Source organism: Panthera leo, chromosome B3 (assembly GCF_018350215.1).
Source record: "Panthera leo isolate Ple1 chromosome B3, P.leo_Ple1_pat1.1, whole genome shotgun sequence".
NCBI classification, from domain to species: domain Eukaryota; kingdom Metazoa; phylum Chordata; class Mammalia; order Carnivora; family Felidae; genus Panthera; species Panthera leo.
The window spans coordinates 135,904,822-135,931,224 of record NC_056684.1 but is presented as its reverse complement, the minus strand read 5'-3'; the positions used below and the strand labels follow the sequence as shown (position 1 = coordinate 135,931,224).

The following is a 26,403-nucleotide window of genomic DNA, read 5'->3' as shown; positions in this document are numbered from 1 at the left end:
TGGGATTTTTATTACATTTCTAGCCTTTTATTTCTCTTCATTATTTTGAGACAGAAATGCCTAGGAAGCTAACTCTTGCCTGCCTCCATAATTTATCTTTATAAAAGTAAACAAAGACAATTTAAGGGGGAAGAAAAGACAGTGCGGGAACTTAAACAACTTTAAATAAGGCATTAGCACAAAGTTGCTTTCCTAACATCCACAGGAGGGCAAGTGATAAGATGCATTTTCTTCTCAGAAGAAACATAACAGGCTGATAACGGTTTCCATTAGCAATTTCGATGCCTATGGTCTTAAGGTTGCAGAAATCGCTTACCTTTGATTGCTCTGGAAATCCAATCAGGATGACAATGAGATGGTCTGCAATATGAGAGCCGGCATCCAGAGGTATGGGCAGGCACGGAGAGGAGGCATTTGGACACACCGCGTTATGAGTGAGGGAGCCCAGGAGCAGCCAGGACAGCAGACGGATGCGGGAGATACACTCGATGAATTCTTTTGGCCTATCAAGTAGAAGGGAGTGTTAACGGCGATTTTTATGGTTTCCGTTTTGTTGGGCGCTCACCAACGGCTTATTGATGGCATTAAAAGTGTGGTTTTATAGGCGATTACATACAATAAAACACCCAGGTGACAGTGCCAACAAAATGTATCTGTTTTTCTGTATCTGTATCTGTATCTGTTTTTCTGCTCGCCCTCTCTAATCCCGGACCATAGCTGCTTGAGCAACGAGCAGCTTCTGGTGACAACACGGGATTAAAAATCATTCTTCCACCAACCTTGCTGCCCTTCTGACTAGCTGCTTTTTCTAAACTCTTTCCTTCCTTCTTAGAAAGTCTCACATCCCCACTAGAGGGGAAGGAATAGAGGCGGAGATGTAACACACGCCACCCATTTTCTTGCCCTGCAGTCATTGTCTCCTGCTGCTCTCCTGCCCTCCTGCCCGCCTCGCCCCAGCTCCAAGCCTTTGCCGACCGTGCAAAATGGAGTGCTCATAGAAACCAGCCCATGGGCCCCTCTCCTTTCTCCGCCTCCTTGCGCTCTATTTCATCTTTGCCATGGATTTTGTTCAAGCCACAATCTAACATGCTCCTTGAAGGCAGAAGTTATGTAAGTGCTCAATAAATACCTATTGATTTATTTAACTAGTTGAAATTAAGAGTTAAAATTGCACTTCGAAGCTCCAGGTTTTCGTCATCCATCAGGATATGGCTGAGGTTTTCGTAGGAGGGGAAGTTCCTGTTGCTGTCAGCATAGCATGGAAGTGCTCGTGTTCAAAAATGCTGCTAGGTCAGCAGGTATGGAGATGAGGCTCACCTCCTACCTTCCCCACCATCACACTGCACTCCCATCAATCTTCAAGGCATTCATTTGCTCTGAGTCCCAGAAAACTCGGGGTGGTTCCCTGACTCACCGACCCTCACTGCTAAAATAATAAGGGCCTTACCCTTGTTGCATGGCAGAAGGGGGATGATAGAGCCAAGGCAGGTAGCGAATCACAGCCTTGTTATCTCTGTGGTTGCCCCGTGAGATTTCCATGGCTGTAATCTGAGCCAGCCCAACTTTGAGGTGTCCACCAAAAGTATCTTCATGCAGAGGCTGGGAACATGTCTTCATGTGGCTCTGCAAAAACAAATGGTATTTCATGGCTTTGGCAGAGTACCTGGAAAACTCCTGGTTGCTCTTTAAAAAGATCAGGTTGTCATTCCCTCACCTTCTGTCACCACTCCCAAGTATACAACCCATTTAAACTTCTTCAATGGTTTCCCATTTTTCTTAGGATAAAGGGGGAGAGGGGAAACTCCTTAGCATGGCCTAAAAAGCCTGGAATGATCTAGTGACTGCAGACCTCTGCATCCTACCCCTTCATCCCCTCTACACTGGCTCCCTCCCATTACCAGCCTTTGCTTGTGCTGGTCTCTCTGCCCGAAACACTGTTCCTGCCTCTCTTCACTTAATTGACTGCTATTCATTGTGCACGTTTTAGCTCAAGTGTCACTTCCTCCAGGAAGTCTTCCCTGACCTCCCTGGCTAGGCCATATCATCCTATTAGAAGCTCCTATACCACTGTGTACCCCTTCTTCAGAGCAATTATGAAAGTCACAATTTTACTTTATGTTATATGAGATTTTCATTAAAATTGGCACCTCACTACCCGACTATAAATTAAATGAGCATGGCTACTGTGTCCTTTTGCTCATTGCTGCATCCCTACATGCCCAGAACAACACCAGGCACATTATGGGTGCTTGGTACATACTTGTTGAATTAATGTAGAAAAGTTCCTTTTCTTGGTGTGGCTTAGTGGAAAGAGCACTGAAATGGAAACTGAGACCTAGGCTTCGGCCCCAGTTTAGGCCACTTGCCACTTGGCCTTTCTAATCTGTCTCCTAAATTGGAGGGTTGGATTATATCTCTAGTCCCCAACCTTTTGATCATCATGGATCCTTCTTACTGTTTTTCTCTGTATTTTGAAAGTGGTTATAAAGCTAGCTCAAGTGTTTAGGTAACGAGATCTCCTCTTCTTGACACTTGATGCCAAAGCCATCTGAGTGTGGGCCACCAGATTCGGCACTCAGTAACCAGCGCGTGGTCAAGTACCAGGGGGGCTTACTTAGGAATGAGTGGGTTCAGATACTGTGAGAAGTCACCAGTTTAAATTCCGATTCTACTTTCCACCTAGCATTTGCAAATCCATCCCTATCCCAAGAAGCACCTGGATCATTGGAGCAGAGTCTAGAAACTGAGTTGGGCGATGGAGGAACCTCATTTGTAGCTGATGAGCTTCTGGGACGACTAGATCCTGTTTAACCAAAAGGATCATTTAGTGCCAGGTTGCCGTCTGGCTGTTCCTTGGACCATGTTTGGATTCCCTTCTGCCCTCTGTCCAGGGCCTTCCCCAAATCTCTTAAGACTACCAATCTTTTAGCTCCCTAGTCAACTCACGGCAAGGAAGCTGACTTACATCAGTGATTCATCCCACCCTGTGAGGCACTCAGTCAATAAGCTCGACAACTTTGCTGGGATCTTGTCCACATGCAAATCAGAGTTTGTCCCATCCCTTGTCTTTAATCATTTTCTTGAAGAAGAGAGCTTTGATGCAGATAACCATGAAAGGCTTATGTTTGCATAATGTGTTCCAGTTTACAAACGTCTCTTTGCACGCACTGTGCCACATCAAACCTCCTAACAGTCAGTAAAGGTAGATATTAGGCTTGTGTCACAAATGAGGGAACTGAGGCTCAAAGGTAGTTAAATGACACCACATGGCATAGTGAAAAGAGAGTGATCTGGTGCCGCTACAGTCTTAGGCCAACCCTGACTCCACTGCTTATCGGTAGCGCCACCTTGAGCGCGAATCACAGCACTAACCCAGGCCTCGGTTTCTACATCTGTAGAATGGAGACGCTTTAACAGGGGGCAGCGGGAGAACTGAACGAATGGCCAAAGTAGAGCCGTGCACAGAACTCCTGCCATGCAAACAGCCTTTCCTTTCTCTTTTCCCTCTTGCGCAGGCTGAACTCAGTTCTCCAGGCTCCCAAGACAGGGACTGTTAGCACCACAGCTGCCGCCCCAGGTAACAATAAGTCCCATCTGGTGTGCGTAAGTCCCTAAAACTGCCTCTGTCTTGCTCACCTGAGAAGTGAGCAGTGTAGGTAAGCCCTCTTACCTTCAGTTTGGTGAGAGTGTGCATGTCTGCCATGAAGTCCAGCACTTCGTTGATGTACTGCCTCACACACTCCATCGCGGCCGTCCCACACTGAAACACAAGGACACCGCTGGGTGGGCCCTCCAAGCCACCGCCTTCACTTTGGCCCTGACTGCGGTCACTGTCTTGTTGTGACTTCACGCTGTTTACTAACGAGTTGTTTCACATTCTGGAGTTCTGACTCACTCCGTTACTCTCCACCGTCTGTGACTGTCTGCCCGCGGTTTGGACAAAAATTGATAAAAGGTTTGTGGCGAAGAGGTAAGAAACGGGTGGCCTGGGGTAGACTGGGTTAACATGCTTTTTTCCCACTGGGTGATCTAACTGATTTTTGTTTGCTTGTTTTTGTTCTTGTTTGTTTTTGTTTGCTTTTAATATAATTTATTGTCAAATTGGCTAACATACAGTGTATACCACGTGCTCTTGGTTTCAGGGGTAGATTCCCGTGATTCATCGCTACATACAACACCCAGTGCTCATCCCAACAAGTGCCCTCCTCAAGGCCCATCTGTTTTTGTTTTGTTTTTATTTTGAGAGAGAAAGAAGGAGAGCACAAGCAGGGGAGGGACAGAGAGAGAGAGAATCCCAAGCAGGCTCTGTACCATCAGCGTGCCGCCCAACATGGGGCTCAAACTCACAAACCGAGATCATGACCTGAGCCGAAACCAAGAGTAGGACCCTCAACTGACTGAGCCACTCCTGTCTGCTTGTTTTTAAACTGGTCTGGGGGCACCAAGGTGGCCCAGTCAGTTAAATGTCTGACTTCAGCTCAGGTCATGATCTCACAGTTCGTGGGTTTGAGCCCCACATCAGGCTCTGTGGTGACAGCTCAGAGCCTGGAGCCTGCTTTGGATTCTGTGTCTCCCCCTCTTTCTGCCCCTCCTCTCTCTCTCTCTCTCTCTCTCTCTCTCTCTCTCTCTCTCACTCTCTCATAAATTAACATTAAAAAAAATTTAAACCAGTCTCTATACAAAAATTATCTTATGTAGAGCCATTATGCATCAGAGTCTTTATGACATGAATCACCCTAAAACTACAGTAACCCTTATCACTCTGGGGAGTCTTAGATACACATAAAATACGTGCCACCTAATTCTAACACCAGAATCTCGAATCTTTTTCCATCAAAAAAGAAAAGTATATAAACAAACATCACATTTGCTGAAAGGGTCAAAAATTCTTATTTTCAAGTCACTTACAATCTAACTCCTTACACACAGCAGGCGTACTATTAAATAGATAAACGTGATTGCTGCGTTCTTGCTAGGGATAAAGCAAGAAAAAAAATGAAATGAAATGATCAGCTTCCCCACACGCACTGGCAGCATGTTTGGGAAATTTTAAAGGCAAAGAAAGCATACTTGTGTCTCTGGTTATTAAATGACATAAACCTGCCCAGGGCAGTGCAGTGAATTTAGGATTATAAGCAAAGAAAAGGAAACCGAACAGGCGGGCTGCTACATCAAAGCTGTATGAGAAAACCCACACATCAGGCCGGGTGTAATGTGGATGAAAAGCAGCCGTCTTTGAAGCCATCTGAATACTATGCTAAGGCCTTTCTTAGCTTTCTTTTGGAAAATCTGGAACATTATATACTTAACTAGCTCACCCAGTGGCTCTCATTTTCCCATATTCATGTAAATCTGCACAGCCCTGAACTGTATCACCTCCCATCTCTTCTACAATGTTACGCCTGTCAGTTCCTCTGACAGGATAACAAACAGTAAAATAAGGTCATTGGCGGTTCTGTCAGAGTGTTTTCCAAGCATTTCATATGTTCTAAGGTTTTCTTCTTTTAATTTAAATCAAGTGAAGGAATTATAAAAGGTTATTGTGTTCTTGCTTTTGGAATATTAATCCTTTGGTGCAAGAAAGGATTTCCCTCCGATTTATTCCATTTTCTCTGACCTTTCACATGTCATGCAAACAGGAGCATATACTCTGTTCTTTAATTTCTTGAAAGGGATTTGTTTCTCTCATAGGCAATATTTTATATCATTTCAGCTAGGCAAATGTCAAAGAAAATAATTACTAGGAGCATTATTCAATATTTGTCTTTTCACTTTGAATTTCAAAGAATGAGAGCAAAGAGTTTACTAATATGCAGTTACTTTTGCTCTAGAGACAGGATCTACATCTAATAAAAGCCTTAAAATATAGGATCATCTTAGGGAGCCTCTACACTTATAAAACAAAGCATGCAATTTCTAATCCCCCCCCTTTTTTTTCTACTTTGCAAAACATAAGCATAGCCCTGATGTGTTGTTTTAAAAAAAAGAAAGTCAAGCTCCACTTGTTTTCAAAGGCCTATATTTATTTCAATGGGAAACTGATGATAAGGTGTTGAAAAAGTACTCTAAACTCAAACACATGAACGCAAGTGAATCATATCCAATTCTTCCTTGAAACTTATGTCTGATTTTAAAGTTATGTTTCTTAGATTGTAAGGAACATATGCTCACTGTGGAAAACTTGGAAAAACAGAAATTAACAAAAATCACATAGTCCTAATTCTTGTCCTCCATCAGTGAAGCCACTACCACCGGTATTTCCTTCCAACGTGTTTTGAACACATATAACATACACATATACATATAATTTTTATAAGCCTGAGATCATTTTTTTGTAATGTGCTTGTAAATTAAATCCATCATAAACATTTTCCAATTATTTATTCTTTTAAAACTTGATGTGGTAGCCACATAATAGTCTTTTTTATAGATGTATCTTACTTTTTTTTTTATTATGAAATGTATTGTCAAATTGGTTTCCATACAACACCCAGTGCTCATCCCAACAGGTGGCCTCCTCAATACCCATCACCCACCCACCCCTCCCTCCCACCCCCCATAAACCCTCAGTTTGTTCTCAGTTTTTAGGAGTCTCTTATGTTTTGGCTCCCTCCCTCTCTAACCATTTTTTTCCCTTCTCCTCCCCCATGGTCTTCTGTTTGTACCTTACTTTATTTAAACAATACACTAATGCTGGTCAACACCAAAAAAAAAAAAAAACCCAAAAAACCACAATCTGATTTAACAATGGGCAGAAGACATGAATAGACATGCTTCCAAAAAAGATACCCAGATGGCCAACAGACACATGAAAAGATGCTTAATATCACTCATTGTCAGGGAAATACAAATCAAAGCCACAATGAGATATCACCTCACACCTGCCAGAATGGCTAAAATTAAAAAGGCAAGAAATAACAAGCATTGGTGAAGATGTGGGGAAAAAGGAACCCTTGTATAGTGTTCGTGGGAATGTAAGCTGGTATGGTCACTGTAGAAAACAGTGTGGAGGTTCCTCAAAAAACTGAAAATACAAATACTGTAGGATCCAAAATGTCTACTACTGGGTATTTACCCAAAGAAAACAAAAACACTAATTCAAAAAGACATGCACCCCTATGTTTACTGCAGCATTATTTATAATAGCCAGGATATGAAGGAAACTTAAATGTCCACCCATAGATAAATGGAGAAGGAAGATATGGAATGGAATATTATGCAGCCATAAAAAGGAGGAGATTGTGCCATTTGAGACATGGATGGACCTAGAGGTATTATGCTAAGTGAAATAAGGCAGACTGAGTAAGACAAATACCAAACGATTTCACTCATACATGGACTGTAAAATAATAAAGAAGTATAAACAAACAAATAAAAAGCAGAATCAGACCTATAAACACAGAGAACAAACTGATGGTAGCCAGAGCAGAGGGGTGAGGGTGGGCAAAATGAGTGGAGTGGGAGACACAGTTTTCCAGTTATGAAATGAAGAAGTCACAGAAATAAAAGGCACAGCATAAGGGATATAGTCAATGATACTGTAATAGTGTTCTATGGTGACCTAGCCTAGGGGTGAGCACAGCGTAACATAAAAACTTGTGGAATCATTACCTTGTACACCAGGAACTAATGTATCCTTGTGTGTCGGCCATACCCAAATTTAAACAATTTTTTAAAAAACAATATGCTAATGTTAGATCTTAATTTTGCTTCCATATTTTTACTATTTTAAATGCTGCTTTAATAAACATACTTTAATAAATATACTCTTTACGTGTGTATTAAATTATTTTCTCAAATATATTACCAGAAGTAAATTGTCAAACTGTTTTTCAGCAAAGTTGCACCAATTTTCACTACCACCAGCAGTTCATAAGAATGCTTGTTTCACATCATCAATAACTTTAATAATTAAGAAAAACCTATTGAGTTGCTAGCTGATTTTAATTTTATATTTTAAAATATTTTAATACTTTATATCAATTTACAGTTCACTGATTACTAGTGAGAGTAAGAAGTATATTTTGAATGGCTTATTGGTCACTGGAAAGGTTCCATAAATGGATCTTATTAACTTTTTTTTAATGTTTTATTTTTTTGTTTTTGAGAGAGAAATAGTGTGTGCACACAAGCAGGGGAGAGGAGAGAGAGAGAGAGAGAGAGAGAGAGAATCCCAAGTAGGCTTTCCGCTGTCACTGCAGAGCCCCATACGGGGCTCAGTCTCATGAATTGTAAGATCATGACCTGAGGCGAAATCAAGAGTCAGTCACTCAACCGACTGAGCCACTCAGGCGCCCCTATAACTGTTTTTGTTTTTTCATTGCTATTGGAATGTTTGTCTTTTACTTGTTGACTTCAATAAAGCTTTTATTTATTAGGGATATTATTTTTTAAGCCAGCACAGAGGTGGCAAATGCTGTTTTAAAGAATTAAACAACCAGGAAACTAGTGAGTGTGCAGCAGAGACTGGCTAAGTGCTCACAGTACCATTTCTCTTCCTCCCTAGCATGTGCCTAAACCAGATTTCCCATCATTGCTTGCAGTTGGGTGTGCCCATATGACAGTTCTAGCCAACAGGATGGGAGTAGAAGTAATAGGCATCATTCAGACCTGGCCCATGAGAACCTTCCAATGTACCATATTCCCTTCTCTTTCCCCAGCCACCAGCTGATTGCAGAGAGCTGCACGTAAACTTTCATTTGAAAGTCCTCCTTCTTCTGGTAATCAGGATACCCATTCAACCTTTATATGAGCAGGGTGCCTGGGTGGCTCAGTTGATTAAGCATCGGATTTCTGCTCAGGGCATGATCTCAGGTTTGTGAGTTCGAGCCACGCATCGGGCTCTGTGCTGACAGCTCAGAGCCTGGAGCCTGCTTTGGATTCTGTGTCTCCCTCTCTCTCTGCCCCTCCCCCACTCACACTCTGTCTCTCTCTCTCCTTCAAAAATAAATAAACATTAATTAATTTATTTAATTAATTAAACTTAATTTTATTAAACTAATTAATTAGTTTAATTAATTTTTAAACTTTATATGAGCAAACAATAAACATTCTGTGTGTTAAGTGGCTGGGAATTCATCACATGGCATCCTTCATCACCCTAACTACTAAAAGCTCTTTAAAAACACATAGTCTAGGGGCACTTGGGTGGCTCAGTCAGTTAGGCATCCAACTCTTGATTTCAGCTCAGGTTATGATCTCACAGTTTGTGGGATCAAGCACCATGTCGGGCTCTGCAATGACAGCACGGAGCCTACTTGGGATTCTCTCTCTCCCTCTCTTTCTGCTCCTCCCCTGCTCATGCACACTCTCTCTCTAAATAAACTTTTTTTTAATTTAAGAAGCATAGTCTAGTAATTCTACTCCCCAAAATTTATTATAAAAAATAGTCTCAAATATGGACAAAGATTTAAACACAAAGATGTTTCTCATATATTAGTTACAACTGCAGAATATTGAAAATAATGAAAATATACAAAAATAAGTAATGTTGCTTAATATTCTCTTTAATAGGTTATGTTTATTTAGCATTTACTATATGTCTGGCATTATGCTAATATGCTTTGCATACATTATCTCACTCAATCCTCAAACTAGACATTGGGCCCTATTATATCTCATTCTATAGATAATACAAATCAAGAATCGTAGGTTAAATAACTTTCCTGATCACACAGCTAGTAAATGGCAGAACTTAAACTCTGGTGTGAGTCTAACCCCCGTGCACTTAACCACTATTTTATGGTGCATTTGCATGAGGTAATAACTCTGCAGCCACCAAACTTTGGGGTAAATGCTTATAACATATGAAGCCAGAGCCACATTTATATACTATGGTTTGAACTATGTTTAAAAAAACATGCACAGAAAAAGTTAAAGTAAATACATTAATATGTTGGCAATAAAATTATCTCCGGGTTGAATTACTATTTTTTTCTCTGTCATAGAATTTCTCCACATCAAAAAAATTAAATAAACAGCATTTTAAAAATATAATGTTTAGCACTGTGGGTAAAATTGGTATACTTATAAGTGTAAATAAATAAAACCCTTTTAGAAAACAATATGAGAATACATACCATCAAGATAGTCCTACTCTCTAAGGAATTTATGCCAAGGATATAATTCAAAATAAACATAATGATGGTCTTTGTAGAAATATATGTGTGTGTGTGTGTGTGTGTGTGTGTGTGTGTGTGTGTACATACTGGCAATGAAACTGGAAAGTAAATAAACTTCTAACAATATGGAAATAAGCAAATTAGCATACTGAATAGATCAAAATATGAAAAAATTTTCCAAAACAATATTTCTGATTGGCAGAGGGATTACAGCTGATCCTTTTTCTTTTAAATTTTCTCTATTAAAAATTTAAATAATTTTTTTCAATGAATAATTAATATCTCTAAAGTTTCTGAGTTTCACTGCAGTCAACTTGCTACCAATGTTATTGTGGTTTCTCATCCTTAGCCCTTCGGTGAGAATCTTAACCTATTTTGCCAAATAGTTCACTAATGGGAATTTTTTAATTTTCAGAGGAAATATTGTAAAGAAAAACAAAGTATCACAACGCTTATTTCTTTCTGGCAGTAGTCAAATCAAATTGGTTAACAGGTGCCAGTGTAAGAAAAGTGATTCTGGAATAATTGAACTATAATCAAATCTATTTTTTATGTCTGGTAATTTCTCTCCTCCCCTTAACTGGCTGCTTCAATTTTACTCATGTTTCCTGGAATTAAAAGTTTCCACAGGCTGGGGTTAATATAAATTTTCACTACCTCTCTTTAAAAAAAATGCTAACATGTTTTCAATTTTACAGTGTTTGTTCTATCAAAAATGAGCCAGGACACAGGCCAAAAATAACTTCTTTAATAAATGGGGAAATGAGAAGAAATATAAAATGTAGAGATGATTAATTCAGTCAGGACTTACTCCAGGTACAGAGGCAATCATCTGCTTGCTCAGGATTGTTGACTCAGCTAGTTTGGTTCCAGCATCTGCACAAATAAACTAGTAAGAAATTGAAAGCATAATTACTTTTAAGAGCACTTGGACAGTAATAAGTTATTTATAGTTTTATTAACTTGGCCTACTTTCATTAGTGTTTACTCCCGTGACAATCTGCCCTGGATATATAGGATTTGCTAATCATGACAGTTGTTCCTATCAGAAATTGAGGATCATAGTACTGAGATTAACACATGGATTCTTACTTTACCCAGACAGCTCAGTGGCACTGAAATGGTGCATTCAGTCAAGGGAGAAAGGAAAGACATCAACACTGTCAGATTTATTCTGAAGTTATTATATTTACTCTCTAGTGCTTCTCGAGAGTTCCGGACTTCTCATAGATTTTCCAGATTTCTATCATTATACATTTAAAATGAAAACAGAAATATAACAAACCTCATTGTGAGCAATCTGCCTGTGTCTTCTCTACCTTCACCCATGCCTATCCTCTGTGCTGATGATGACCCCACCCCCACTCCTGTCCTTGCCCCACGGAACACTTCACACACTTCCACTATAACAGTTGCGACCTTAGACTGCAGTGACCTATGAAGTCTGTTTCACAACCTGCTACAAGCTCTCCAAGGGCACAGACTCCATCCATGCATCTGACCTGCCTGACTAGCTTCCTGCCTGACATCATGGAGGGGCTCAGCAAAACTTGGTGAAATGGATCAATTAACCAATTATGACAAGCTCAGGATAAGGACACATTGGCCAGGTTCCAATTTAATTTACTTCGTTACAGATTTTTATAGGTGTTTCCCACCTCATGCAACACCCAGCTATTTATTAATGGTTTCAAGACAAAGTTACACATGAAGTCTGCAGACTTTGCTATGAGCTAGTAGGTCCTGGTTAATTTGTCCTCTCGGGCCTCTGGCCGGTGGTCCCAACAACTTTGGGGTCCAAAGCTGCTGCTGTGCATGGTTCAGCGGCTCTGAAAGCTTTCACACTGACAGCCCTACCTTCTAACCCATTCCACTCTCACTCTAGAAGAGCACAGAAAAGTTAGGAAGATCAAGATGAGGAGTTCAGCAAGGCAGGCTAGCTCCCTGGCAAACTGGGGAGAAGTAATACGGGTTAGGGTGCTAGAGAAAAGCTCACGCGGGCCTGATGAAGACCAGAAACCAGCATGTTGTCAGGCTAATCAGGGGTCAGGATCAGAGCATAATAAATAGGTAACAGGCTTTGGCTAACAAGGCAGAGATTTAGGCCGAAGACCTTCTGAGGGCAAGTATCCCTGAGGCTTCTCATTCAAGGCTTTGTTCAAGAGCTGGTCATCAAGTGTGGTCCTGCAAGAGAGGTATTTCAACACGTAACTGAGCTGGGGGCCAGAGGACAACAGGCAGAGCCTTCTCTGAAAGCCACATTGCAGGAGCAGATACATACCACAACTCTACATTCATGTACAGTCATTTCCGTTTGCCTCAAATACAGTTCCAGAAGGCTGAGGAATCTATTTGGCCATTAACTCTGAATCTAGCAAAGAAAGTACCAGCAGGTACTATCCAGGGAATACCTGCAACTTTCCATTATTTTACTCAGGAATGCTTACGTCTTCTGTCAGCTCTCTAACTAGGACTTATTCCTAATATAAGAAAAAGTAGGGGTGCCTGGGTGGCTCAGTCGGTTGAGCGTCCGACTTCGGCTCAGGTCATGATCTCACGGCTCATGAGTTCGAGCCCCGCATTGGGCTCTGTGCTGATGGCTCAGAGCTTGGAGCCTGCTTCGGATTCTGTGTTTCCCTCTCTCTCTGCCCCTCCCCTGCTCATGCTCTGTCTCTCCCTGTCTCAAAAATAAATAAAAACATTAAGAAAAAAAAAATTTTTTTTAAAGTAAATACATCAGAATTTTTTTTTTTTTTAAAGGAAAGCCTATAACTTTGGCCAGAACATGTCAGTAAGAAAAAGTAAAATATCTGATAGAAGTACATGATCAAAAGAAGAAACAGTCCCAACCTCCTGGCAGATAACACATGTTTTCCCATAAAATGTATTTTCAAAAGCTATCAGAGTCTGCAATCTAAGACAAACTACTCATAACTAAGTTTCAAAACCTCTGTCAGGATACCAACATTTTAATTAATTTCTTTGCAACAGAAATGAGAGCCAAGAGAGGCCAGAAGGGAGAGGACAGAACTGCACGTAAGCGTGAGAGAAGGGAAGTCAGGGCAGTGGAGATGCTCTGTGGTGGGTTCACACCGGGGGCCCCCAAAAGTGTGCTTGCCTGGCCTGGCTGTGCCCTTGAGAGCAAGAGAAGATTCGCAGAGAAGCGATACTTCAATGTCTCTATCTCCCCTGAGCAGAAGCCTTTCTCACCTATGACACTCAGCCAAGCAGAATGAGTAGCATAATGGAAGGACGGTGTCAGCCACGTAGCCCCAAGATATGAGGCCAAATTAAAATGTTTGGTAACTCTTAGAAGTCAGAATTAATCAGAAATCCCCCCCCCCCAAATTTATGGAAGTACCGTGGAGAGTCTGGTGTATTAACAGGTATAAAAGTGGATAAGCCTCTAAAACCATCTACTATTGGGGCGTCTGGGTGGCTCAGTCGTTTAAGCGTCCAACTTCGGCTCAGGTCATGATCTCATGGTTTGTAAGTTCAAGCCCTGCGTCAGGCTCTGTGCTGACAGCTCAGAGCCTGGAGCCTGCTTCAGATTCTGTGTCTCCCTCTCTCTTTGTCCCTCCCCAGCTTGTGCTCTGTCTCTCTCTCTGTCTCAAAAATAAACACTAAAAAAATAAAAATAAAAATGAAACCATCTACTATTTATTTTTTATCAAGGCATTTAAATCCAGTGTAATTGCAAGGGGCGGGGGGCACCTCAATGGCTTAGTTGGTAGAGCATGCAACTCTTGATCTCGGGGTTGTGAGTTCGAGCCCCATGTGTGGTATGGGGCTTACTTATTAACATTTTTTAAAAGTTTTTTTTTTTATCAAAAATAAAAATAAATCCAGTGTAATTTTTATATAATATGTACAACTAAAACCTTAATAAACACTTCTTTTTACATAGCTGCCAACCATAAGCTGAAAAATCCCATTACAATTTTATAGAATTGCTCACAATATAAAGCCATAACTAAAACTCAGAGAGGGGAAGGATGTCTGTTGCAGAAGGAAAAATTTCATACTTTGAGACAGAAATATGCTACTGAAACACACACTCCCACATGAATACAAAAGAATACAAAAGAAAGGCGATATCCATTATGTGTCTTACTAAATTCATTATCAAAATGAGACTCAAAATAGTATCTCCACCTCTCATCCAAAGAGTGATCAGATTATTACTAACTCAACTAATGTTAATACCCCACGTCAATAGTATCTGTGACTTAAAAAGAGGCATCCCTCTGTCAGTTCTTTGTCCTCTAGCCCACCACTAGCCTGTCTTTAAAAGAGAAATCTTTCACCCACACAGTTTCTTACACTTGACTGTACAGGTGTATCCCACACAGTGGGGGTGCTCCATGCAAATCAGCACAATGTCTACTCTTAACACATAATAAGGGCTGAGGAAATTCGTTTTGATTTGGGCTCATATAGCCTTTACAGAAGCTTTTAATGAGTTATCACCCTATTATGAAAATTCTGCTTTAATCTATCTAGATAACACTTATGATAACCTATTACACCCAAAATATCTCCAGCAGACCAGCAGCAAAGATGTCATAAGTGAAAAGTTAAAATGTTGACAGGTCTGAATTAAAACAAGATAGGGCATCTGTCCAATGTGCAGAAGAACTATATCCTGGTGGTTGACAACTTAGATTCTGAAGAATACATATATTTTTCTTATTTGGAAAATCCTTTCCTACCTCCAAGCCTCTTTTTCTTTAAAAAATAAAACATCCACTTGTGCGTTTACGGCCTTCAGACGTTGTATGCAGGTAAAAACAAATAACAGGAGTCTATGGCTAGACGACCACAAGAGAGCAGGTGGGAGATTTCCCACGATGCCGGGCCTCTAGAAAGAATTTCTAGGAATTAAAACAGATTGGTACCTATCATGACCCTGAAACATTTAAAACTTGGATGGCCACACATCCCTTGGGCAAGTGTTTCGTTGTTCTTTAAGGGCAGAGTATTTGATAAACAACAAAGGTATCATCTATCTATGAGAAGAGTATAAATGGCTCAAGGCCTGTGAATTTATCTATCTAGGACATTATTAGAGGGGTAGTAATGGAAATACCCTGGTGGTCTCTGTGGGATGGAAGAATGAAGGGTAAATCCAAGGTCTGAGCAACTGACTATCTTGCCAGTGTCACTCATGATGGATCACCAGGGGAGTTTTTCCTTCCAATTGTTGCTTTCTTTTCTGTTTCCAAGTTCCATTTTCAGTTCAGCAAAGCCACCCCCACTGCCATCAGATTATGTTTGCTGATATCTGTGGAAGAAGTCACTGTTGGCCCCAGACATATTATCTGTCCATACTGTGAGCCTGGTCCTCCAGGTGCCAGAAACTGATGCTCATCAGTAAAGAGGAAAGCTTTTCTCTGACTGCAGACTACATTCACTGGCCTAAGAGAAGCCACCAGAGAAAGGCTATCACCTCCGCCATCCTCCAGAGAACACCTGCAGGAACCAGGCGGTCAAGGGCAAGAGAAAAAGGAACTGGGAAACCCTACCAAAAGATGTCCTATTCTTGAAGAGAGACAAAAGATGCTTCTCCCTCAACCCATGAGGGGCCCCATGGAGGACCTCTCTCCGTGGCTTAGCCAGGAACTACCAGGCAGAGATGGAAAGTACTTTGGTTTTTTAAAGCATGACTCACTTTTATTTCTCTCAGTAATGAAAATGGACTGTATATAGAACAAAGACATAATACTTCAAAATAGCATAATGTTTAATATTTTTTGTTGGGAAGATTGAAACATTATTCATAAAGTTGTTTCTCTTTGGCATGACCTCAAATCTTCTCTGAAATACCTCTCTAACCCAAATAATTTTACAACTAGATTCTTAAAATGTAATGATTCCATGACAAATACATACTGGTTTTAAAAAGACGGAGATGGTATTTATTTGAAATGGTATATGAGAATCCAAAAAAAAAAAAAAACAAAAAACAAAAAAACCCCACAAAACCACATTCAGAACAATCTACTTTTTTGGCTTCTTTATTCCTAAAGCTAATTTGTTTTTGTTATTTATTCACCTAGCTGTGATACAATAATCACTGTTTTCATGGTTTCCTTAAACACTGGGCAATTTAAACTGCCAGTGTTCTTTTTCTGTCTTGTGACAAGTGCTTATTATGGTTGACTAATGTACTTCACAGAAAGCCAGGCCCCAGCAGCAGTCACTGAACGGCGTGCTAGACCCCAAGAAGATCAGCCACATAGATCAGCTCTGCTCAAGATTGAGGGCAACTGAGGAAACGTTCTCCCATGGAAGCAGGGAAGCACCTTCAGCATCTGGAAACCCAGGCTGTTTTGAGGCGGCAGGTTCCCATCCAAAACGCTAGCAGAAGCAAGTGACTCCCAGACACTGTCAACCTGCTAGCTTAAATCCCTCACGGGCTTTTTCACTAAGCCCAGTTCACTTGCCCTCTTCTCCAAACCAGTGTTGATCCCATCAATCCTTATGGTCAGTTTGGGTCACAGTTGTTGGTACTCAAAAAGCAGTGGTGCTGCCCAGGCATAAGTAGGAAGGGCTGGCCAGTGGCAATCCACTGGTAGAGATTCAAAGTCTGCCTCTCCTTAGGAAGGCCAGTAGCTCCTGGCTCTGATTTGTTCTTCTGTCTTCCTCTGGGGTTTTCTAGCATCCTGATACAATGGGAGCCATTTCATTCTGACTATATTGTACCTGACATTCACTGCTGCCACTCGCCAGCCATCACTGCTCTCAGCCAGCTCCAGTGTGCCCTGCAAAGCTAGGCCATGGCTCACTGAAAGTACACCAACTTCTTATTAAATCTCATGCCTTCGAGAAAAATTCAGTTCTGGTTCTAAGGATTAGTAGTATATGGCAGGGGAGGAAGGAGATCAGTAGTGAATCTTAGATAGTAAATGATGGGTATGGTTCCTCCTCTTCTCCCAGGTAAACTCCTGAACTTCGGCACATACTTTAAGGTCCACACGGTCCCTCTTCTACACCACACTTCCTTACTCAGTGCACACCTCTGCTACTGTACCCATCACCCTGTGTTGGAAATGCTTGCTTATATGTCAGCTTCACCTACTGGACAGCAAATTCCTGGAAGGAAGGAGGCATGGCTTATTCATTATTTCCCCAGTACCTGGGCCAGGTCTGGGCTCCTAGTGGCTTAATGAGCCTCCTTCCATCTCCCAGGCTGAGCTGGCCACTCCCTCCTCTTCAGCACTCTACATACTGTGCAGACTTTCAGTATAGGCGTTAGCACATGATCAGGATAGGGTTTATGCCTTTTACATTGCTATACCCCTAGAATCTAGCCCCAGACAGATGGCCAGTAAACATCTATAGATACTACTGAAGGGTCACATGGGGCCACAGGATGGAAGACAGCACAGTTCAGGTCAGTGTAGGTTATCAGTGCAGGGAGTGATTTGAGAAAAAGCAGAGTTTTAGCAGAATTCCTTTAGTTAGCCAGAGGCTGGAAGACCGGATTTGTGTGCAGAGAGAGGAAGGCACTGCAAACAGCTAGGAGCTCTTACGGTAAGAGGGGCGAGTGATACAAGGAGCCCGACTGGGCTGTGTACAGACCCTGTGGTCAGATGCGGACACCACTTCTAACAGCTGTGTGGTCTTGGGCAAGTCACTGTACCTCCCTGAGCCTGTCTCTCATCTGCGGTCCAGAACTAATACCTCACATGGCGGTAAGGATTAAGGGTAACATGTAAAGCACCCAGCATAGCCCATCACAGGTGCTTAGAATGTTTCCTTCTCCCTCATCTCTCCAAATGGCACCCAAGGTACCTAAGATTCAGGGAAACTTGCCTAGTTCCTTGATATCAAGCTCCCATTTTCCTCCAGTCATTTAACTTCAACCTTGTAGGCCAAGCCCCTGGGACGGGTCTTAATGCTCATCGGGAAGAAATAAAACAGCTGTGACTCGTTTACTGCGCACTTTGCACAAAGGCAGTCTGAATGATACTCTCTGGTCCTAGCCCTGGCTCATGGCCAAGTTTCTTTAAGTCTAGCCTCAACCCTTGGGAGTATGAGGTGGGGTCCCATGTTACCTGATTTCCTCAGGTCATTATCCCTAAATTTGTCCCAACTTCCTGTTGAAGCCTCCCTCCCCCCCCCCACCCCCATTGCTTGAAGCCAGTCAGCCTCTCGTGCTGAACTCCAACCTCATAGAAAGGCTTTTGCCTGCACCCAGTAGTCCTTTGTGGTCTAGCTCAAATGCCACCTCCTTCAAGAAGTCTTCCCTGATTTCACATCACAGGGGATGGGATGCCTCCTGCTCTCAACTCCCGCCAGGACTTTGTTATATCTCTTTCTCTCTCTCATGGCACTAGTCATAGCTGGTCTCATGTGATTAAAAACCTGCACGCTTGTCTAAGATGATGAGCTAAGGGAGCTAGGGATGGAGGGCTCCAGCCCCTCACGAGCAACCCTACAGCCAAAAGCACCAACTCTGTAAGTTCTCCAGAACCTGCCTTGTATGCGTTCAAGCCCCTCTGCCTCAGGGCTCCCGTGGGTGCTGGTGCTTTTCACATCCACCTGCCACCATGCTCGAACTCTGTACGTCCCACCACGGAATGTACCTGGTCGGGCCTACCCTCACCCTCAGCTCTTCAGGGAGATTTGGTGACCCACCCACATGCATGGGACTCTGCAACCAGACCTCAGCCTGGTGACCCACTAGTGGCTTCATTAGTCCTCTGTCAGCTCCATTAGCTGTCAATGAGCTGCCCTCCGACCTACCTGGCTGTAAATTTCTTGAGGACAGAAATTATTGTTTCATTATTCTCTTTGCCCCTCACAGAACTAGTTCCACAGTAGGGACAAAATAAATACTCCTTTTTTGTCTTGTTTAGCCAGTGGAGGTGTTAAGTGTGTAATATTGGTTCGATCATGGCTCAGGTAAGATAGATTATTTCTCAGTTCTGGGCAGAGATTTTTGATTTTTGCATATGCCCCACACCTTCCTTAATTTTTCCAAACATAGTGGATCTCGTGGAAAGTATTTCAAACAACACATAGGCCCACCTGGACAAGCAGGAGGAGGTTTGTATCTGGTAAAGGGGATTTGAGCTTCAGGGCCTGCAGGAGTTCCAGAACAACACTACGAGACAAGTAGAATTTATCCCGCTCCTAAACAGAACAAAAGAGAAGAAGGTAAGCTATTTCTAAAAACTCAGAATAGAACTGTCAAAAGAGCTTCCAAAAGATTCACAGATCGGAAATGAAAAACAGTATTTGAATATGCATAATGAACTGTCCTTAAGAAATAAAATTAAAACTGAAAGGAAAAAATTAAAAAGGCATTTTTGTGTGTGTAATGAGTTTACTGAAGCACCCAGAGCACATAATTCAACGGGTAAGAAAAAGATAGGAGGTCTCTTCAATACTGAAATGGCCAGATTTGGTTTTTGCTTGCAGGAAATGATAGCTTCTAAGAAATGCAGAAATTAAATCCAAAAGCGTTTTTTTCCCAAAAGAAAATGATTTAGAGAGAAACATATACAGCTGTTTCCAGGGGCTCATACCCTCTCTGAGGAACTTACTTTTCAAATGGACTGCTTAAGCACACAGAAAAATAAATGGAACATACTAGGTACCACCACTCATCTTTGTCACATTGTAACATTTGCTTTATGTAATGTCACAGAAACAGTGGAAGCTTCCTGTATGGTGCTCTCTTTTCTTTCTCCCTTCCTTGAAGTAGTCACAATTTTGAATCTGGTGCTTACTAGTTCATGTATGTTTTTACATATCCATACGTATGTATGCCTCTGTTACAAGGTATAATATTATTTTTCCGTGCTTGTTTTTAACTTTCTCTGACAGTATCATACTGTGCATCTCTTTCTGCTTATAATTTCTCGCTACATTATATTTTTGAAGTTAGTTCCTATTGATACATGTAGTTGTGGTTCTTTTAACTAGGGTTTAACAATATTTTATTAGAAGAACATACTGAAATTCATTGATCTGTTTTCCTGTTAACGGAACATGAGATTGTTTTCAATTTTGCAAGTTTTTTACCGTCAACTATAACACACATGCATAAAAGGACATAAAACACAAACGTGCAGATAAATGGGTTCATATAGACTGAACACCCAGGTCAAACAGCAGCACGTCACAAGCACCTTGGAGCCCCTCATGTGTCCTTTCTTGATCATAACCAAGGAACTGGAGACCCAATGGGTCTGCATCCACTTTCTTTTCCTTTTCCTCATTTTCACTCATGGTATATACTGCCACCTGTATGCCCAAATAGCCATGCGTGCTGAACACTTTTTAAAAAAATTATTTCTAGAAATCATTTGAGGCCTGAAATGTTATCTTCCTCCAAAGAGCTTTCTGCCTGTTTTTTGCCAGGTCCCTGGAGGTACTAGCCTGGTCCGGGGTTACCTTAATAAACACACAAGCCTTGTAATGTCTTATATTGGGCCACCAAAGGGCTTGACACTGAGCTCGATCTATGTGAGGACAAGTTCACCTCTGGGTTGTCTTTATTTTGTAGTCCTGACCAGACAGGGATGGGCTGCAGGGGTGCAGGATCATACCAAGTCCCTGCTCTTGGTAGGTCCTGGATTCTGACTCTTGTTCCCCGAGCCTCCTGGATCTTCTAGAACTGCAGCTCAGCCTCTCAGTCACATCCCTGCATTTCTGTGCTCTCCCGGATCTTAGCCGGGTGATTCATTTAAATCTGGTTAGCATTTTGATGCTTTTAAGAAGTTTTCAGAAAATATCTTGCTCATTTTTTTAAGCTTTTAAGTAGGAAATGATCTAGCCCATAATTATCAGGAAAGAAGTCTAAACTTTTTATTGAAATTATACTAAATTTATAGGTTATTTTATGAGAATTAGCTGTCTTTATTATGCTGGGTCCTCATCCATGAACATGAGATCTGTCTCCATTTACTTAATGCTGTTTAATAAAACTTTCTGGTTATCTCCATTAAGTTCTTGCACATTTTTGTTAGATTTATTCTTTGTTGCCACAGGAAATGACATTTTACAAGTATATTTTATAATCATTTGTAGCTGAATATTAAAGGTGGATGATTTCTGGGTATTCATTTGTAATCAGCATCCTTGCTGAACTCTTACAAAAGTTTTGAAAAGGCAGATTTTCCTTGGTTCATTTGTAATCATATCATCTATGGAAAGTGAGAGTTTTATTTTTCCTTTCAAATCCTTACACCTTTGATTTCTTCTTCCTATCTTACTGAATTGAGTAGGACCCCCTGGACCATAATGAATAGAAACAGTGATAATGGGCATTCTTGTCTTATTTACAATTTTAAAGGGACTACTGTTGGCATTTCACCATTAAGTATAACATTTCCTAGAAGTTTCTGGTAGGCACAAGCTAAGGAATTTCCCTTATATTCCTAGTTTGACAGGAATTATCACAAATGGATGTTGAATTACATAGAATGCTTCTTTTGTATTTGCTCAGATAATGATATAAATTTTTCACCTTTCATCTGGTATCATGGTGACATAAATCAATGTTCTAATATATAAACCATTCTTATACTTCAAGAAAATCCTCACTGGGCCATGAGGCTTTATGTTTAACACATTAATTTGCTATTATTCATTCAGAATTTGTATACCTTAGAAGTAGAATTGGCCCATAATTTTCCTTTCTCCCACTGTCCTTGCCCAGTTGGTGTCAAGAGTCTACTGGCCTCACAGAGGATGTTGAAAGTGTTCCCTGGTTTTGATTCTCTGCACAAAGTGGAGCTCAGTCTGTTCCTTCAGTGTTTAACAGAAGTCATCTTTAAAACTGGGACGTTTTATAGTTACCCATTCCAATTTTTAATCATTTAGGTCTAGCCATTGTTTTCCTTAGTTGTAGTGTGTTACATTCTTCTAGAAAATTGTCACCTTGTCCAAGATTTCAAATTTACCCACACAGAGTTGTTCATTTCAAAATCTCTGCTATGTCTACAGTTACATAGACACTATGTCCCTTTTTCACTGCTGATAGTCTTTATCTGTGCCTTTTCTCTGCTTCTCTTGATCAGTCTCACCAAAGTTTTGTCAAAACCTCAAAGCCCCCTTCTGGTTGTACTGATCCTCCATTGTACCTATGTTTTCTATTTCATTAATTCCTGATCTTATCTTTATTATTTCCTTCCTTTAAATCTTCGTATGGTTGCTCTGTTATGCCTATTAACTTGACTTGTTTACCTCATTTTGTTTCTCTTCTTTTCCAAGAGAAGTATTTAAGACTATGAATCTTCTTCTAAATATCTCTGTGGCTCCATATCTCAAACTTTAGAATGTAGTATTTTCATATTTGTGTAGTTCTAAATATTTTTGTAAATTCTCCTATCTCCTCTGATCTATGAATTATTTAAAAGTATATTTCAAATTCCAAATATAGCAGGTCCCAGACACCATTAATCCATTCAATATCTCTGTATGAATTCGAAAAAGGGACACACACATAATACAAATACACACACAGCCATGAAAAAGAATGAAATCTTGCCATTTGCAACAATACAGATAGACCCAGAGGGTATTATACCAAGTGAAATCAGTCAGACAGAGAAAGACAAGTGTCTCATGATTTCACTTATAAGTGGAATCTAGAAAAACAAAACAAACAAACAAAAACCAGATTCTTAAATACAGAGAACAAAATGGTGGTTGCCAGACGGGAGGAAGGTGGGATGATAGATGAAGCAGATAAAGAGGATTAAAAGGTTGTAAATATAAATAATTCATGGAGATGAAAAGTACAGCATCGGGAATACAGTCAATAATATTGTGATAATGTTGTATGATGACAGAAGGTGACTATACTAATCACAGTGAGTATTAAGAAATGTATAGAATTATAGAATCAATATGGTGTATACCTGAAACTAATATAACACTGTATTTAATTATACTTGAATTAAAAAACCAAATAAGCAAAATAAAATTAGATACATGCAAATCTAAAAAACAAACTTTGAGCCACTAAGCTCCCAAGACAAGCAACTCCCCCACCCAAGACTGCTACAATATCAGCTTATATGCTTCCCACTCTGGTTCTCAATCTCCTCTCCAATTTTGCCCCTTTCATTCTTATAAAATTACCAATACATTTAAAATCATATTCATTACATTTTACCCAGCACTTCTATTATTTTAAGTGGGACAGTTTTCAGGTATTTAGGCTGCCAGATTGCCAGAAGGAGAAGTCTACAAAGCCCTTACCTTTCTATGCCTTTTCTTTTGATTAAACAAGGGAGAATGCTCAGCTAGATACTGCTCTTTCTGAAACCATTTCCAATAGTTTCCCATTATCTGTGAAGAAGGTGGGAACACCCTAAGACTGAAGCTTTCTACAAGTAATAGTTATTTTGAGTTTGACCACTGGAGATGGGCAGATGACAACAGGAAGTAGAAGGCCACTAAAGCAATCTTGGGGTAGGAGAGCATATAATGTATAAGGAATGTTCAAAACTAAGAATATCTTGACTTTAAAAAAGTGGAAGTTCCTCTGTGGTCAATCTCTATAGTGCACAACATAGAAAGTACAAATTCATTATGGTTCTTCCCCTTTAAAAAGTGCGTAATTCAAACAAACCAAGCATAAAGAAAATTAAGAAATAAAATAACTTCTTTTCATTGTATATCTTTTCATTGCATCTGGTACTGTGTCCTATAGATCTACTGTTTTAAGTGACAAAAAAAAAAAAAAAAGAAGTTATTTTTCAGGAAGGATTTGAAAGAAGAAAAAAAAAATGCTGATTATTTAGGTAGTTAGAAAACTCCAAGCAGAGTAATAAGTTTATAATCAGAAAGACTAAAGACAAGATTATCATGGAACACTTAACACGGCAGAATGGACACAAGATGGTAAGAAAAAAAGGACAAGAGTGTTTTAAATAGAATGAAAGACTTGATAGAAAATTAAATTTTTAATGAGGAAAATAAAAGGCTTATAGAAGTGGACAACATGAAAAATGGAATATTCTAGATGTTCAGGGGAGAACAACAGAAACTGAGTCCCCACTGAAAAGAAACTTGGAAAATTTGGAAAGTGGGTAACATTGTACACTGTTCTTGAGGGCAGACGTGCTCCCAGTTGGCCTTGCTTTTCCTTTAGGACAGCATCTACCAGCTCCAACAAGGCTGCTACAGGCACTGGGCAAGCAGTACTTTTCCACTCCTCAGCAGTGGGTCAGGGGAGAAGAAAGATAATGCAATACAGAAACCATTATGAAGGCAAGATGATAAAAGATGAGATTACAATCTCAGAGGCCAAGAACCCAGAAGTGGAGAGACAAACAAGTGATGAGAATTAAGGAGCTCTCCTCAGGATTTTACAAATGACAAGCTGATATTTTTCTACTTTGGGTATAAAAATGACACGGAGTTATGGCTTGCCCACTAATCATGGGATGGTGAACTTGAAAAGGACCTTAAGAGGTCATTTAGAACCACTATCTCGTTTTACTCAAAATCTCTCTTCTCTTCTAAACCATATGAGCCTCATTTCTCCAAGTTTGTATATTTAAGATACAGTTTATATAGATTTGCATAAAGTGTTTCCTTCCTGTGATATTTATTAGACCTCAGTAGAATTACTCATTTTTAACTATAGTGAAGCAATGAACGGAACAAGCATTGACACCGGTTAGAAAGAATGTTTCTGCCAGTTTTCAGTTTCCCCAGAACAAACGGATACGCAACCTTACCTTTGTGAAAGCTCGGTAACACAAACCACACACCTCCACCAGGTAGGCTAAAGTGAAGACGGCATTCTGAATCACAAAGCTGAGCAGTTTTGAAAATGGTTCCAACAGACTCTGTAATGAGATTGGGGCCAAATAAAACCAATTGCTGATTCTTTCATTAAAAAAAAAAAGTATTAAAGTCTTCTGATACTTAAACTAATGGGATCATTCCTTTAGTTAAAATCTGTTGCCAGGTGGCTAGTGGAGTAACACTATTGGTCTAACAAGAACAGAACTGTACATTCAATCAGTGCCTTTAAAGAGCATGATTTAATCATCTTGTTCCTCAAAAAAAAAAAAAAAAAAAAAAAATTCTTACTTTCCCAGGTGGCCTCATTTATAAAGCTATTCAACTCCAATTTTGTCCTTATGTCCACCCCCAGCAATCAAGACTTGTGAGGTTTGTTCTAGGATTTTCCACTGTATTTCTCAGAATCTGTAGGCATCTCTGGGCTCATCCATCCAGCTCCTTTAAAGCCTCTCATCTCAGTTTTAAGTTGCACAAACCACCCAGCAAGTAAGTACAAGGCACTATTCACTCAGATAATGCTCATCATTAACCAGCTTCCTGCCTATGTGCATCAGGAAGGCACAGTTTTGGTTTCTCCATCTGAATCCCACCCCTAACGGGTCAGTTTTAGATCCATATGCTCTCTGAAGTCATTTAGAAACACTTTTTTTTTTGAGCACCTACTAAGTATCAGGCAGAGTTGGATGCTTTTATATGTTTTTCCCATTCAAATTTCTTACGACAATCCTGGAGAGACGGTATGTTATAATAGTGACACAGGCCTTAGAATCCCACACAACTGTTCTCAAACTCTGGCTCTCTGTGACCTGGAATAAGTGATTTAACCTCTCTAGACTTAGTTCTCCTCTCTGTAAAACAAGGATAACAATGGTCTCCACCTCATTAGCGTTGCTGCGAGAAATCAGGAGATAACCCAGGTAAAGCACCTGGCAACAGTGAGTCCTCCATTGCTGTTAGAACTCTGGAGCTTTGGTGCCCCTATTTTCCTCTGAGACTTAAGCAGGCAAGCAGCTCGCCTAAGGCCATACAGCTATTGAATGGAATTCAAATCCAAATTCCAGGGCAAGTTTCCCAAGGCAGAACCACTCTTTAGGGGAGACAGAATTTTAATTGGACTCCAAAAGACTTCATGTGATTTCCACTACTCCTCAACCTCCATAGTCCTAATTGTCTGGATTATAAAAGTAAACACACTCGATGCACAAACGCAGGATCTGCAGGAATGTACATACGAGGAAATAAAAGTCCATAATCCCACCACCTCGAGATAACATTTTTACATACTTCCTTCTTTGCTGCATTCCAATTCACTTGGCTAAAATCTTACACACATCCCATCCTACATTTTGTTAATTGCATTTTGTTAATAATATATAAGAAATTTGCAGTGCTATTTCTTTATAATCATCCATTTTAATGGCACAAAAGCCACATTTTATTATAAATAACATCCCACTACATACGTTTTTATGTGAAGTTTACATTTTCATTTTCTTCTTTAGAA

The 26,403-nt window shown here is 40.4% G+C and overlaps 1 protein-coding gene across 11 annotated transcripts in view; it reads right to left on the bottom strand.

The window, feature by feature from the left end:
* UNC79 (unc-79 homolog, NALCN channel complex subunit) overlaps nt 1–26,403 on the bottom strand; it is a 266,546-nt gene that overhangs the window by 24,492 nt on the left and 215,651 nt on the right. For all 11 annotated transcript variants that reach the window (XM_042944164.1, XM_042944162.1, XM_042944169.1 and 8 more), the window contains 6 exons: nt 24,830–24,940; nt 19,158–19,262; nt 10,933–11,010; nt 3,671–3,760; nt 1,448–1,623; nt 317–503 (listed from right to left, as the gene is read on the bottom strand). In XM_042944164.1, the coding sequence (XP_042800098.1) occupies nt 317–503; nt 1,448–1,623; nt 3,671–3,760; nt 10,933–11,010; nt 19,158–19,262; nt 24,830–24,940 (747 nt within the window). The remainder of the gene's footprint in view (nt 1–316; nt 504–1,447; nt 1,624–3,670; nt 3,761–10,932; nt 11,011–19,157; nt 19,263–24,829; nt 24,941–26,403) is intronic.